The following is a 14,233-nucleotide window of genomic DNA, read 5'->3' on the forward strand; positions in this document are numbered from 1 at the left end:
TTTCCCTTTTACTTTTTTTTCCTGTGTAGGTACATGATTACACCACCATTTCTGTTTTCTCGTTAAACAAAATATGCTGTTTACAGTTAACTAGGAACAGGAGAAAGAAAACATAAAGCACATTAAAATTGCAGTGGATTTTCATAGGTGCACGAGGAGGATATCTTTTTTGATATATAATTGTCAATTACCTAACGTGTTAGTCAAGCAAAAAATTATACTTAACAACTGAACCACATGTGAACACAATTAGAATTTCTTAAAGACACTTTTGTAGCACTTGGACATTCATGTTTTACAGCATACAAGAAGTTAGCCGATTATTAAAAAATACATTTCTTAAAATAAGTTAAGCTAAAATCAGGTGTTTTTCTACATCTTTACCAAGCTAGTTTCTGAAGTGCCAACCCCCTCCCCAGCAATCCCACGGTGTTCATTTAGAGTTTGTTAAATAGTTCCACTTCAAATTCTGATTTTAAAATTTATGAAGTTTTGCAAGGACACTTGACTTTTAATTTTTCATTTTTGTTTTGAGCAAGTATCAATGTATCATAAAGACATTGTTGCTTTTAAAGTCTAGTTTACCTGGACCAAACAAATATTATTATTATTAATTACATTTATATACCACCTTTTCTCCCAAGCAGATCATGGTGGTACACATGGTTCTTCTCCCCATTTTATCCTCACAACATCCCTGTGAGGTAGGTTACTCTGAAAGATGGTGACTGGCTCAAGCTTCATGGCTGGGCCATTCAAACCCTAGTCTCCCAGGTGATAATCCAACATTGTAACCATTGCACCACACTGTGTTGACTGAGTACAGGTTAAGTTAATCCAACAAACACACCGAGAAGGTCAGTTAAAATAATATTTGTATGTACTCTATATTTTTGCAAATCAGAAATTACTTTTTAAGGCTGCATTCTTATATCTCATATCCACCTCCCATTAATGACTTGGCTACAGATTGTGGTTAGTGAGGAGAGGGCTTATGTGCCTGAAGTCAGAGAATGTGCTAAGCCAAACCTTGGTATACCTCAGTGTGGTGTAGCAGTAAGAAAGACTAGGGATGAGCAGAGTGGCTGCAAAATCTTCTCCAAGACCCCACATGTTTGCTCAGTCCTTGTAAGCAATAGTTTGGATTACCAGAACATGCAAACCAGGCCAGTCTGAGTGCCCAGAAGAGTTTTGGAAGTGGGGGGGGGGGGAGACACACAACAGAGGCACAGAAAACAAATGAGGCATTCTCAGCTTGGGGTAAAAATGTATTTTTTCTTAGTTTCTTTCCCTACTGTCATTCATGTCTAACTAAGACTAAGGGCTGGTAAAACTAGCAAAAAGGCAATGTGCTTGAAACATGCCATTATGGTGGTAAAAAAAGACTTCTGTTATTATTTTTCTATTTAAGAGTAATATACTTTTTAAAGATGAATTTTTAAAAAAAGAGTACCCATGTGTAAAAGCAATACGTTTACACACTGAACTAAAAAAAAAGTACATTTCCATAACTTGTTATAGTCTTACAGTGGGAAGAGGATGGGCTGGAAGAGGTCTCCAACTTGAGTTATATATATATATATATAGGCTGTGATTCTATGTGAACTTACCAGGGAGTAAGCGCCTATGAACATAATGAGATTTACTCCTGAGTAGACATATATAGGATTTCCCTCTTACTTATTCTCTCAGCCCTGCTTATGCTTCTCTAGTATAGTTCTGGATTTTCTGGGCCACTGGAAACAGCCTTGCAAGGTGGGCCACTGAGAAGTTCTGATGCACATATTCATAAGGGACTACTGGCCATGTCTCCACAGTTGGGAGACAGTGATATTTCTGAATGCCAGTTGCTGTGAATTGTGGGTAGGCAGAGTGCTGTTGTGCCCATGTCTTTTCCCACGGGCATCTGGTAAGCCCCTGTAAGAGCACGATGCCAGACCAGATGGGCAAATTCACCTCATCCATTAGGCTCCAGGGGATGCAGGTGGCGCTGTAGTCTAAACCACAGAGCCTAAGGCTTGCCAATCAGAAGGTCAGCGGTTCGAATCCCCGCGACGGGGTGAGCTCCCATTGTTCAGTCCCAGCTCCTGCCCACCTAGCAGTTCGAAAGCACAAAGTGCAAGTAGATAAATAGGTACCGCTCTGGCGGGAAGGTAAACGGCATTTCCATGCGCTGCTCTGGTTGGCCAGAGTGGCTTAGTCATTGCTGGCCACATGACCTGGAAGCTGTCTGCGGACAAATGCTGGCTCTCTCAGCCTATAGAGTAAGATGAGCGCCGCAACCCCAGAGTCGTCCACAACTGGACCTAATGGTCAAGGGTAAAGGTAAAGGACTCAGGAGTTGCGGCACTCATCTCGCTTTATTGGCCAAGGGAGCCGGCGTACAGCTTCCGGGTCATGTGGCCAGCATGACTAAGCCATTTCTGGTGAACCAGAGCAGCGCACGGAAATGCCGTTTACCTTCCCGCCACAGCGGTACCTATTTATCTACTTGCATTTTGACGTGCTTTCGAACTGCTAGGTGGGCAGGAGCTGGGACCAAACAACAGGAGCTTACCCCGTTGTGGGGATTCAAACCGCCGACCTTCTGATTGGCAAGTCCTAGGCTCTGTGGTTTAACCCACAGCGCCACCCGCGTCCCTTTACCTTTATCAAGCTCTCCTTATGTCCTCCTGCAGTTTCTGCATGTAACAGAAGCCAACTGCAATTTTCCTGTGTTAGGAAATCACTGTTGGGTAACCCCAGCAGTCTAAGAAAACCAGACATTGCACTTAAAACATGTATCAATTTTTTTTTTAAAAAAACCTCAAGCAGCCCAAACTTCAGCATGACCGTTAAAATGACTTCAAGGCCTGTAGGAGCGTGGAGTCCTAAGAGCGCCCCACAGAGACCCCCTGGCCAGACCTCCTAAGAAAAAGGAGAGGGCGGGACCTTGAGGGCTCCGCCCAGGAGCAGCCACGCCCCCTTTAGGCATCTCGAAGATTTGCCGCGCTCCTATAAATGCCGCTCAAGAGCGCCGACGGACACAAGCTGGGCTTTTCCCCGGGGGCGCGGGTGGGCGCCGCTGCCGCTGGCGGTATCCGTGGGGACAGTGCTATTGGCTGCGGCGCGCCCAAGAGCGCCCCCTGACGGGCAAGCGGCACCTTTAGGAGCCAAGTGACAGGGCGAGCACCGGCCCGCGCGCCAGGCGCTGCCAGCAACCCTGCGGGGAGCTTTCCGGGCAGCTTTCCTGCCCTCGAGGCGAGCCGCGCTGACGGGAGAAAGGCGTCGCCGGCCTTTTCATCTCTCTTCCCCCACCTCCGGCGCGGCGGCTGCGGCGGCGAAGTTTGTTTTGGCCCAGCGGGATGAGCCTGCCTCCCTCCTTCGCGCCCTAAGGGCGGGGGTCCCCTTCGCCGACTTCTCCGGGCGCAGCCACCCGCTTTCGCCCCATGGAGAACCCGGCGGGCGGCGGCACCACCGTCCCAGCTGCAGCGCCCGCGGAGCAACAGCCCCAGCCGCCGCCTGCAGCCGGAGCGAGCGCGGGGGACTCGTCGGAGCAGCCCGGCGGCGCCGAGGCGCTGCCGCCGGGCTCCGAGGTGGTGCCGGAGGGCAACGGGCCGGTGCTTCGGCAGCGCTCGCTGCGGGCCGTGTACGTGCTCAACGACGGCCCCAAGGGCGGCTCGGGGGCGCGGAGCCCCGAGGCCGGCGCGCTGCAGTGCCTGGCGCGAGCTTGCGAGGCCGAGGGAGCGCAGCTCAGCACCGTCAACTTTGGCGAGCTGGACTTCGGCGAGACGGCCGTGCTGGACGCCTTCTACGACGCGGGTGAGTGAGGGCAGCTGGCGGAGAGAAAGGAGGCCGCAGGCGCAGCCCCACCGCACAGGGCAGGGGGAGAAAGCCAGGCGCCGGCTCCCTCAGCAACAGGCGCCCCCCAAGGCTTCCAGCCCCTGCCTGCCTGGCGGCGTGTTGTCGCTCAGCAGCTGAGGAGAAGCTGTTTCTTTGGCAGGGCGAGGGGCGCCCAAGCCAAACACCTGTCCTGCTGCCCCGAGGGCAAGCGAGGCAGCGGGGACGCTCGGCAGATCTTTGAAGACTGGAATCGCTGGTTAAAAACAAAACAAAAGCCGGACGCGCCCTCTGATCTGGTTGCGCCCTTTGGCCCTTTATCCCAGGAAGGTTGTCTCGGCGCCAAGAGATCACAGCTTCCCCCCTCCTCCCGCAATACGTGTGGATTTCTAAGGACCCCTGTGCAATGAATGAGGAGAGGGCTCTTGTGCTTTTAGAAGTTGTGCCGAAAGGCGGGAGGGGTTGATTCCTGCAGGCGCTGCTTTTCTCAACTTTGCTAGAGGACCCGCTACTCCCGATGCTGCACGGCTAGCGTCCAAAGCGCAGGAGGCCGGCCTTTCTTTGCGTGCTGCCACTGGCAGGGGTGCCAACTTGAAAAAAATATTGGGCGTGGGTTGGGGGGCAGGCGAGCCCAGCTCTGCATAATCAATCACGTGACACGGTGCACGCACACTTTTTGAATGGCAATGCTCATCAACTTTTTTTGGGGGGGGGGCAGCCCTTTCAAATATTTTATTGGAGGAGGGGGCGAAGTGAACTCGGCCCCTAGGAGTTGGCACCTGTGGGCACTGACGACCCCATGTTCCAGTATCAGGTTGTGTGTGTATGCAAATGTTTTAAAAGCTTCTATTTAAATATATTTCCAGCTGTGAAGCCTCCTGCTGTCAAGAAGGCTGTTTGCAATGAAGAGGAGGTTGGCATGCATGCTTAACGCGCTGCTTTCTCCTCGTAAACCGTCTAGGTGCAAGATAAAGTGCACCGTTGCGGTAAACGGGTGGGGAGGGAATCTAAGTATCTCCTCACTGTTCCAAATAACACCTCCCTCCCCCCCCCCCGCCCGCAGTTTAGCGGCAGTGAAGAAGGTTCTCGGGGTTTTCTTTCACGTGTAACCTCATGTTGTGGGGAAAATGCATTATGTACATGCATGGAGGCAATAAGCCTAGTATTCGTTCACATCTTCCAAGACAGTGCCTATTGCAAACAAGTTACACTGCCAAGTCCTGAAACTAGCAGGGAAGTACAGAATAGGAAGGAAGTGACATGGAGATGCTCATTTACTGTCCTTGAGCAATAGATATTTCAGTCTCAGTTTGTGCAAATAGAATGGTAGTGGCTAAGCAGGGTTGTGAGGATATACACCACAGAAGAAGCCCTGCAAAGAGCTTTGTGCAGCTGAAGAAGCAACATAAGCAAAGCTTAATGGAAACCAAGATAATCAGCCATCATATTTCAAAATGTGCAGTGAAAGCACAATACAGGGGCAATTGTTCCTCAGTAGGGTCTGCCAGGGTGGGCACCTTGCTTGCCCCCACCCCAGCATGCACCACCACTAGTCCTCCTTGGTGGTAGGGAAGCTGCCAGCCTCCCGCTTATGTGCTTGCCCCCGTCCCCCATTGCTCACAGAAGATGCTCATATGGCTACAGCTGGGGGACCCAACTGGAAATGTGTGTTGGGGGGGATTGGCATGGGGCACCTACAAAGTGCAGCCTGCCCAGGGGCCCCCCAAACTCTAGATCTGTGTCTGGTAAATCCCATTGTGTTCAATGGACTTTCATAGCCAGGTAATATATGTAAGATTTCTGTCTTAAACATGGTTTTTCACAACTTCAGGGATGAGAAAGCTGTAGCCCTTTGGACTGTGGCTTTGATAATCCCTGACCAATGGCCCTCTTGACTGGGGCTGATGGGGAATGAGGTCCAACAACATCCAAACAGCCACCAGTTGACCACCATTGCTTTCCTGTGTAGTGCACCTTAATGGGACCTCAGTTTGGCTTCTTGCAAAACTTACATTGTCCTTAATGAATCAAAAGAGGCTCTCTTGCAAAGCAAGAACACATAGGAGTGACTGAACTAGTGACCATCCACAAATCTAGCATTCTTTCTCCAGTAATGCCTGTAGAGACCAGGATCAGCCAGATAGCCCTGGAAGCTCGCAAGCAGCCCATGAAGGCCATAGTCATCTCTGTTGTTTGTCCCCAGCATCTTGTGTTGAAAGGTACACATACTGGCTAAGCATGGAGATTTCATTTTGCTTTTATGGAGAAATGCCATTGAGAGCTCTCTCTTCCATGAGTGTGTTTAAAGAAGGGATGCTGCGGACAGGGGGAGAAAGTTTGTTCTTGGAATCTTATAAGAAGAATTATGCATTTGTAAAGGCAGTATAAAGATTATCCCTAAATATTCTGTAGAATCCATTTGTTACTATGAGCCAGATCCCTGCCACCTTGTAATAAACCATGGCTTTGCTTACCTCTCTTCTACGGACCTTATTTTCCCCCCTTTATTATCTTTTCATTCTGGGATAAGACGAGAGGTTGTGCTCTGTTAGCATACTGAACTAGAAGGCTTTATAACTAGGCAGATAAAGACGTGGAAGAACAGCTTTTCCCACTTAGCATTTGGATGAAGGACTGGGGGGAAAGGAGAGAAGAGAAACTTTCCTGTTACTCAGCTGCCAGTTCCGTGGTATTATAATAAGGTAAAGGACTCCTGGACTGTTAAGTCCATTCAAAGGCTACTATGGGGTGCGGTACTCATCTCGCTTCAGGTCAAGGGAGCCAGAGCCGGTGTTTGTCCGCGAACAGCTTTCCGGGATATGACTAAACTGCTTCTGGTGCAATGGGACACCATGATGGAAACCAGAGCACATGGAAATGCTGTTTACTTTCCCACTGCAGCTGTAGCTATTTATCTACTTGCACTGGTGTACTTTCAAACTGCTAGGCTGGGAAAAGCTGGGACAAAGCGACGGGAGCTCACCACCACTGGCAAGCCCAAGAGTCTCAGTGGTTCAGACCACCCGTGTCCCTTGCTATTGTATTAGCAGTGATGGTGTCAGTATCTTCAGTTTAGGACTGAGAAAGGAGAGCCCCCCTCCCTATTTTCTCTGCTCCATAGTCCTTTACCTATGCCACTCTCAACAGGGCTGATCCTATTGTCCTACTAATTCATTTGTTCTTTGCATTTGATCAGCATAGTGGTGTTATTCTTTAACAATAAAGGTGAAATGCATTCTATTCCTTAATCACAGAGACTTTCTCTTGGGTTTTAATCAAAATGCAAACCAACACCAGGTTCTGTTGTTAAGCACAAATGTGTATTATGGGCCAACTTTCTGCCCTGTTTAATACTGTTATCTAAAAGGAGTTTCTAAGTATCTGCATGACTGGATGATACAGATAGTTTATTTAAAGCATACCTTAGTTCAGTTGAAAAGTATTTTCTGGGAAATGAATTGGTTTAGAATATGATAATCAGAATTTTTTTTTCATATTTACATTGGACTCCAAATTATTATACTTGCCTCTTTCTATAAGCTTTTATTAAAACCTACACATGTAACTGAAAAATCAGCCCTGTTAATGGGGCTTCACATAACAAACTGCATTTCATTTACTGTTGTTATGTACTGTATTTTTCCGTGTATAAGACTAGTTTTTCTCCCTTTAAAAAATGTAAAAAAATAGGGGGCATCTTATACATGGATGCTTCTTATAGACGGAAAAATATGGTAACTAATGCTGCAGACCTGTGGACTTTTACCTGGAAGTAAGTCCCATTGGATACAATAGGATTTGCTCTTGAGTAAACATGTATAAGCTTGTGCTGCCTATTTGTTTAGAAACCTCAAAGGAAAGGGGGGGAAATGAAGTTGGCAAAGCACCATGCAAAATTAATTACTACAGTTGTTTCAGAACATTCATCAAATCTGCAGGTGGAAAGAAAGTCAATATCCTGCTCAGTTTATTCTGTGGAAAGATGCATCTCTTTATTATTTTACACACTTGCAAAAAAACCCAAAAAAATACTTTGACCCTGACATATCAGCTATGAAAGAATTTAAGCCAAAAAAAGCATTACAGAGAGTTTAATTGTTCTCAAGTTCCAGGTCATCTTAACTTTCCTATATTTAAAAAGTACCGTATTTTTCGCTCTATAACACGCACCTGACCATAACACGCACGTAGTTTTTAGAGGAGGAAAACAAGAAAAAAATATTCTAAACGAAACAGTGGATGTATGATTTTTGTGGTTCATGCTGTGGCCACAGACATGTGATCTGACGGTGAGTTTGGGGTAGCCCAATGCAAAAATCCTGAGGATCCATGTGGATCCATGCTTTGTAACCACGTTTTTGCGCCATTGCGGCCCCATGAAACAGTGGGTGTGTGTGTTTTTTGGTGCAGGCTGTAGCCATGGATATGCTATGTGATCTGATGGTGAATTTGGGGTGACCTAGTGCAAAAATCCTGAGGATCCATGTGGATCCGTGCTTTGTAACCACGTTTTAAGTGGGGAGGGAAGGAAAAGAACTCAAGGGACAAGGAGCACGCGTGGGGGGTGTGGAGAAGGATGCTGCTAATAATGCAGGAGAGGCTCCTCTCTGGCTTTGCTCCTTTAGAACAAGCAGGCTCTGCGTCTCTCCCTCCTCCCCGGCAAGGAAACCATGATAGTAACCACTCTGAGACAAATCAAGAAAAATTGCGACCAACACTCTCCCCCAACAAGCGCAGTGAGGTCAAAGCACACACACACACGCAGAGAGAGAACTGGTCCTAAAGTCGCAGGGGTGCTGGGGGAGTGAACGGGAAGCAAGAAAAGGAGAAGGAGCCCTCACACACAGAGAGACAGACAGAGTGTCGATTCTAAAGTCGCAGGGGCGCAGGGAGAGTGAACGGAAGCAAGAGAAGGAGAAGGAGCCCTCACACAGACACAGACACACAGTCAATTCTAAAGTCGCAGGGGCACAGGGAGAGCGCAGAGGCGCAGGGAGAGTGAACGGGAAGCAAGAGAAGGAGAAGGAGCCCTCACACACAGAGAGACACACAGAGTGTCGATTCTAAAGTCGCAGGGGCGCAGGGAGAGCGCAGGGGCGCAGGGAGAGTGAACAGGAAGCAAGAGAAGGAGAAGGAGCCCTCACACAGAGAGAGACACACAGAGTGTCAATTCTAAAGTCACAGGGGCGCAGGGAGAGTGAACGGAAGCAAGAGAAGGAGAAGGAGCCCTCACACAGACACAGACACACAGAGTGTCAATCCTAAAGTCGGAGGGAGAGCGCAGGGGCGCAGGGAGAGTGAACGGGAAGCAGGAGGAGGAGAACGATAGCTCAAGCACACACACACACAGCCCCTACAGTGGCTAATCCAAAATCGGACAGCAAAAAACTGCAGGCAGGGACAGAGAGCACGGGGTTGTTTTAAAGCAGCCAACCCCGCTCTGCTTCTCTCCCTCCTCCCGGCTAGGCTGGCTGAAAAGCTTTGCTGCTACTTAGCAGCTCAGTGGGGAGGAGAGAGGGACATAGAGGACGGGGTTGTTTTAAAGCAGCCAACTGCGCTCTGCTTCTCTCCCTCCTCCCCGGCTCCGCTAGCTGACAGGAGCCGCTTACTGTTTGAAAGCGAGCCACGGACTGCTCACAACTGCAGCAGATTCCCCCGCCATCTGTAGGCATTCGCTCCATAACACGCACAGACATTTCCCCCTACTTTCTAGGAGGAAAAATCTGCGTGTTATGGAGCGAAATTTACGGTATATAAAGTGAAATAACAGTCAATGGCTTAAGGTTTTGTTTTGTTTTGTTTTGTTTTTAATAAGGTGACACTGATTCAAAGAGATAGAAGGGACATACTTTTCTTGTGGTTAAAATAACATTTGCATTAGCATCCAAGTACAGGAGTAAGAGGCAAATGATTTATTCATTTAGCTTTTACATACTATTGCCTAGCTTGCAATAGTTATAGTTCCAGTGCTTAAAACCCTGCTTACATATGCATGCTTTGTTTTGCAGAGCATTTAAAGCACAGCTTCCCTACCCCTGCCTTAAAGCAATTTAAATCACAGTCGTGGGAAATTGCTATAAAAATCCAAATTTCTATGAACTTATCTTTTGCTTCCTCATAACTTTTAATTAAGTGCTGGTTCGTACATGGAAATATTCGAGCATTGTGTTACTAGCACTTTATTTAAAAGTTTTTCATTGTGTTACTAACACTTTATTTAAAAGTTTTTCGTTGGCCATATTAATTTATGGGTCTTTACAGATAACAGGTATGGTGACAGATTCCATCAGTGGAGCCTTGGCTACTCCTTACCCATTATGAAGATGGTAGAATTACATTTGGTAGAAGTTGAGATAAGGAAGGCTTGAGTTGCAGGGGCAACAGTGAAGATTGTGAAATGACATAGGGATATTGACACAGGTTTCCGCAACCTTGTTCTAGAATGAATGCCTTATCTGATAGACCGCATAATGTTCTTGTGTGATGAGAGGAAAGCTGTTGTTTCATTCTATCCCAGGCTTCCTCAACCTTGGCCCTCCAGATGTTTTGAGACTACAATTCCCATCATCCCTGACCACTGGTCCTGCTAGCTAGGGATCATGGGAGTTGTTGGCCAAAAACATCTGGAGGGCCGAGGTTGAGGAAGCCTGTTCTATCCCTTAGAAAAGCACAGAAGTAGTTTGAGATACATTATATGTTTTTGTTGACAAGACATCCTGTATAGAGCCAATGTTTTGGTGTAGCTGTTTTTATTATTGAAAGAGAAAGCTCCTTCAGGCAAATTTTATTTTGGGTTTCAATGCAATATAAGGTAGCTGTCTATAGGTAAGATTGTAAATTGGCATGTTACCTTTTCATCTTGACAGTGTGGATAAGCTTTTGGTTGTATCTGATTTCATTGTGTAGTTACAACATATCCAGGAATAAAGATATTACTTTCTTATCTCATGCTTTCCTGGGGGTGGTGGGGGTTGGCCTTTGTAGAAAAATAATGTATAGAGCCATATTAAGTTTAGGATGATTAATAGGAATTATAGATCAAAAAATATTTGCAGTAGCAAGGTTGCTATGTAAATCTTGGGTAAATAGTTGATTAAGTTGCAATAGAATTGATATATTATATTGGGGTAATGCTGTTATGCAAGCTGATACATACTGCATGTTTGATTAAGCATAATTTTTTTAATGCATAATATTATGCTTGTTATTCAAACCAGGGACTATGTGATTCATAGTTCAGTCTCTTTCCTACTTTGCTACAACATCTTTTTATTGGTTTTGGGGGAAAGGCATAGCTTATTGGCCCAAGACATCTTGGGCAGTGTGGGACATTCTCCCAAGGCCAAAGCCCAATTTAAGAGTTAAGTGCTGGTAGAAGCCATATTATGGTAGCTGCTTGATTTTTTGTTTTGTAGCGATCGGGAAGAGGCTGTCAGAATTTTTATTTATCGACAGCTTCAAAAAATGAAAAGGAAGGTACTTGATTTGATTTGACAATGTTTATATGTCTATTGCCAAACAAATATTTTTGCTGTAGCACATTTGACCTGAGTAGGTCAAAATACTAAAATAAGAAGATCTGCCACTTGATCAGTTCAGGTTCACTCTTCATCCCACTGAAATTAACTTCAATTGTTTGGAGTAAATAGTAAGACTGATTTTAAAATATGCTGCCATTATGTAGTAATTGAAACAAATTGTCTGAGGAGCAGATGCAATTCATTTGATACCTGAATGTAGAAAATAAGCAGCTTTGCTATTTTTAGCAAGTGATGAGTGTTCCAGGAGAATGATGATAGATGGAGTGTTTGGGTACAATTGTAACTTTACACCATAGTCTTGGGATATATTTAGGAAAAGCACTGTTTGATTATGCCTGTTACTTCATGCAGGCTCAATTCACTTTATATGCCTTTGCAGAATCATATGTAAGCTTGGTTCACAACGTGAGCCAAGTTATAATTTGTTTAAATGAAATGTATTGTGGGAATAAACAACTTGGGTTTTTATTATAATATTTTGCAGAGAAACCTTCTTAAAACAACAACTAGTGTTAAGGTAATGGATTGCACGCACTTGTTTTTCTCTGATGATAGAAGGTTCTTTGATCCAGCAGAAGCTTTCACGAATGAAAATTGTGCAGGAGGTGATTTCTTCTGATTCCCCCTTTCATCCTACAGTCTCCTGCACCACCTCCCAGGATCCCCCAAGCCTGTAGAACAGATGGTGACCAGAGGCAAATTGGCAGAAATAACTCTTCACCACCACCACTTCTTTCCCTCAGAAAAGAATTGCTTCTCTACTTTCATTGTGTGCTTGGTGTCTCATCCAGTGGAGCTCTATAGGGGGTATTTTGCACACTGGTACCTTCTTATAGCTTGTTGCGACTTTATTTGCAAGGATATAAACAACTTGCATCTATAAGGTTTTAGACACTGCTACCGTAGCAGGTCGGTTTCTGGAGGCTTCCATAGTGTTGTCTGGTCATGTGTTAATGGATGAGTTTCAGTTGATAAGGCTCAAGTATATGGACAAGGTGCTAGACAGTAGCAGGTTGCTACTTGTGTTCTTGCCCAGGAGACTGCCAGCTGGGCCAAGGAGATGATGACTACCTTTCTGAGAGGGAGTGGTGCCAGGTTGCCTGAAAGAGGCATCAGGGAAACCAGTCCTTAAGGGACCCTCCTTAGACTCAGAAGATCTGAATATAGTCCCATTGCAAATGTCACCTTCCTGGGCAAGGTTCTAAACATGGCTCATAATAGACCAACTACAGACACTCTTGGATGAGTCAAGCAGAGCAAGAGCGGCTTTGTTCATGTCCCACTTACGGACTTCCTGAAGGTACGTGGCTGGCCACAGTTAGAAACACTATTCTGGCTTATATTAATTAGGTTACTGGGTGAGTTTGTGACACAGGTAACATTTCCAGATCACAATACTCATGATGCTATGCTCATTGTTAAATTTTGATTTCTAAATAGTAGCTGTGACTAGTTAATAAGATAATATATGAACACTCTTGGTTATAATATTCATGATAGAACATATGAAGCCATGTGATACAGATTCAGATCATAGGTCCACCTAGCCAAATGTTGTCCCAATTGTCACCAGCTATCCAGGTTCTTGGCCCTGCTTAGGCAGACCTGCTTCTTCATCTTCTTCTTTGAGATTCAATTATTAATTCTGGGGTTGCAGTCCCTCCCATTTTTTAGAGATCAATGTAGGTAAATGGTCTTCCCACAGCACCTCATATGAACCAACTATTTGGCTAGAGGGATGGTATTTGTTTCATAAGGAATTGCAAGGTGAAAATAAACCCTGTTTCAATAAACTATGTATGGGTCATCAGCTGTTCTGCATTGTACAGTGGCCTAGTCGATGAACACATTGTGTAAATGCTCTCATCAGGAAAGTGATCTGCTTTCATGGTTTTCAGTCTCCAGAACGTACACAGGCACAAACCCCATGTAGGCTTATTTTTTTACAGCTGTCCCATCCCCCCAATATAAATAAATAAAACACCACACTGACAATCATTTCAGTTTCCTTTGGCAATTTTTATTTTTGTTGTGTGGCTCTGATGAAATGTGATGAGATATAAGTCTTTGCCAGTTTGGAGGGATTGGCTATGTGACATTATAGTGTTATGATGCTGGCAAAGTGATCCCTAACAGACTAGGGCAAGTGGTGCCCTCAAAATATTGTGATCTATGTGTAGACTCATGAAAACAATGCACTTAAGTTAGTCATGTCCATTAATTTCAGTGGGTCTAGTGTGGGTAGAACTAACATTGGATACCACCCTACAACTTCTGCTTGTAAGTTATGAGGTGGATCAGTTAGGGAAAGAATGCAATTTTGAAAGGAAAAATCTAGCATTTCCAACATTGTTTATAAGGAAAGATGAGCTGGTTTAGGAGATAGGCATGTTAGTTTATTCCTCCACCTCCTCTTCTAGTCTTATCAAATTTTCTTATTACAGATGTTGCGGTAGTGGATATGAGTGATGTCTCCAGGCAACCATCCCTATTCTACCACCTTGGAGTTCGTGAAAGTTTTGATATGGCCAATAATGTTATACTCTATCATGACACTGATGCCGATACTTCTCAATCACTGAAGGTACAGTGCCATTTATTGTAAATCCCTAATTATGTTGAAGATACGTTTGTTCCTGTCATGGTATGAATAAACGATTTGACTGAAAAGCCCTATTTAATTCAACAGAACTATTACCAAGCATCACAATAAAGTTATAAATGTGTGCATTTATAAACTAAAGTCTTGGATAAAAAGAATGTTCAGGTTAGAAGACTTAAGTTTCTTATGAATTAATTATCACATAAGACCCATGGAAATAAGTTCCTTCGTATGGCTTGGAAGTAGCACTGTTCACTCTAGCTCAAAAACA

At 45.2% G+C, this 14,233-nt stretch overlaps 1 protein-coding gene across 1 annotated transcript in view; it reads left to right on the top strand.

Moving 5' to 3' along the window:
• The first annotated feature begins 3,013 nt into the window (after nucleotides 1–3,013).
• MAP3K15 (mitogen-activated protein kinase kinase kinase 15) overlaps nucleotides 3,014–14,233 on the top strand; it is a 67,311-nt gene continuing 56,091 nt past the window's right edge. Inside the window, exons 1-2 of the mRNA XM_053387094.1 lie at nucleotides 3,014–3,801; nucleotides 13,805–13,944. Of these exons, the coding sequence (XP_053243069.1) occupies nucleotides 3,429–3,801; nucleotides 13,805–13,944 (513 nt within the window). The 5' untranslated portion in view covers nucleotides 3,014–3,428. The remainder of the gene's footprint in view (nucleotides 3,802–13,804; nucleotides 13,945–14,233) is intronic.

This window comes from Podarcis raffonei, chromosome 4, assembly GCF_027172205.1.
Source record: "Podarcis raffonei isolate rPodRaf1 chromosome 4, rPodRaf1.pri, whole genome shotgun sequence".
Taxonomy (NCBI): Eukaryota; Metazoa; Chordata; class Lepidosauria; order Squamata; family Lacertidae; genus Podarcis; species Podarcis raffonei.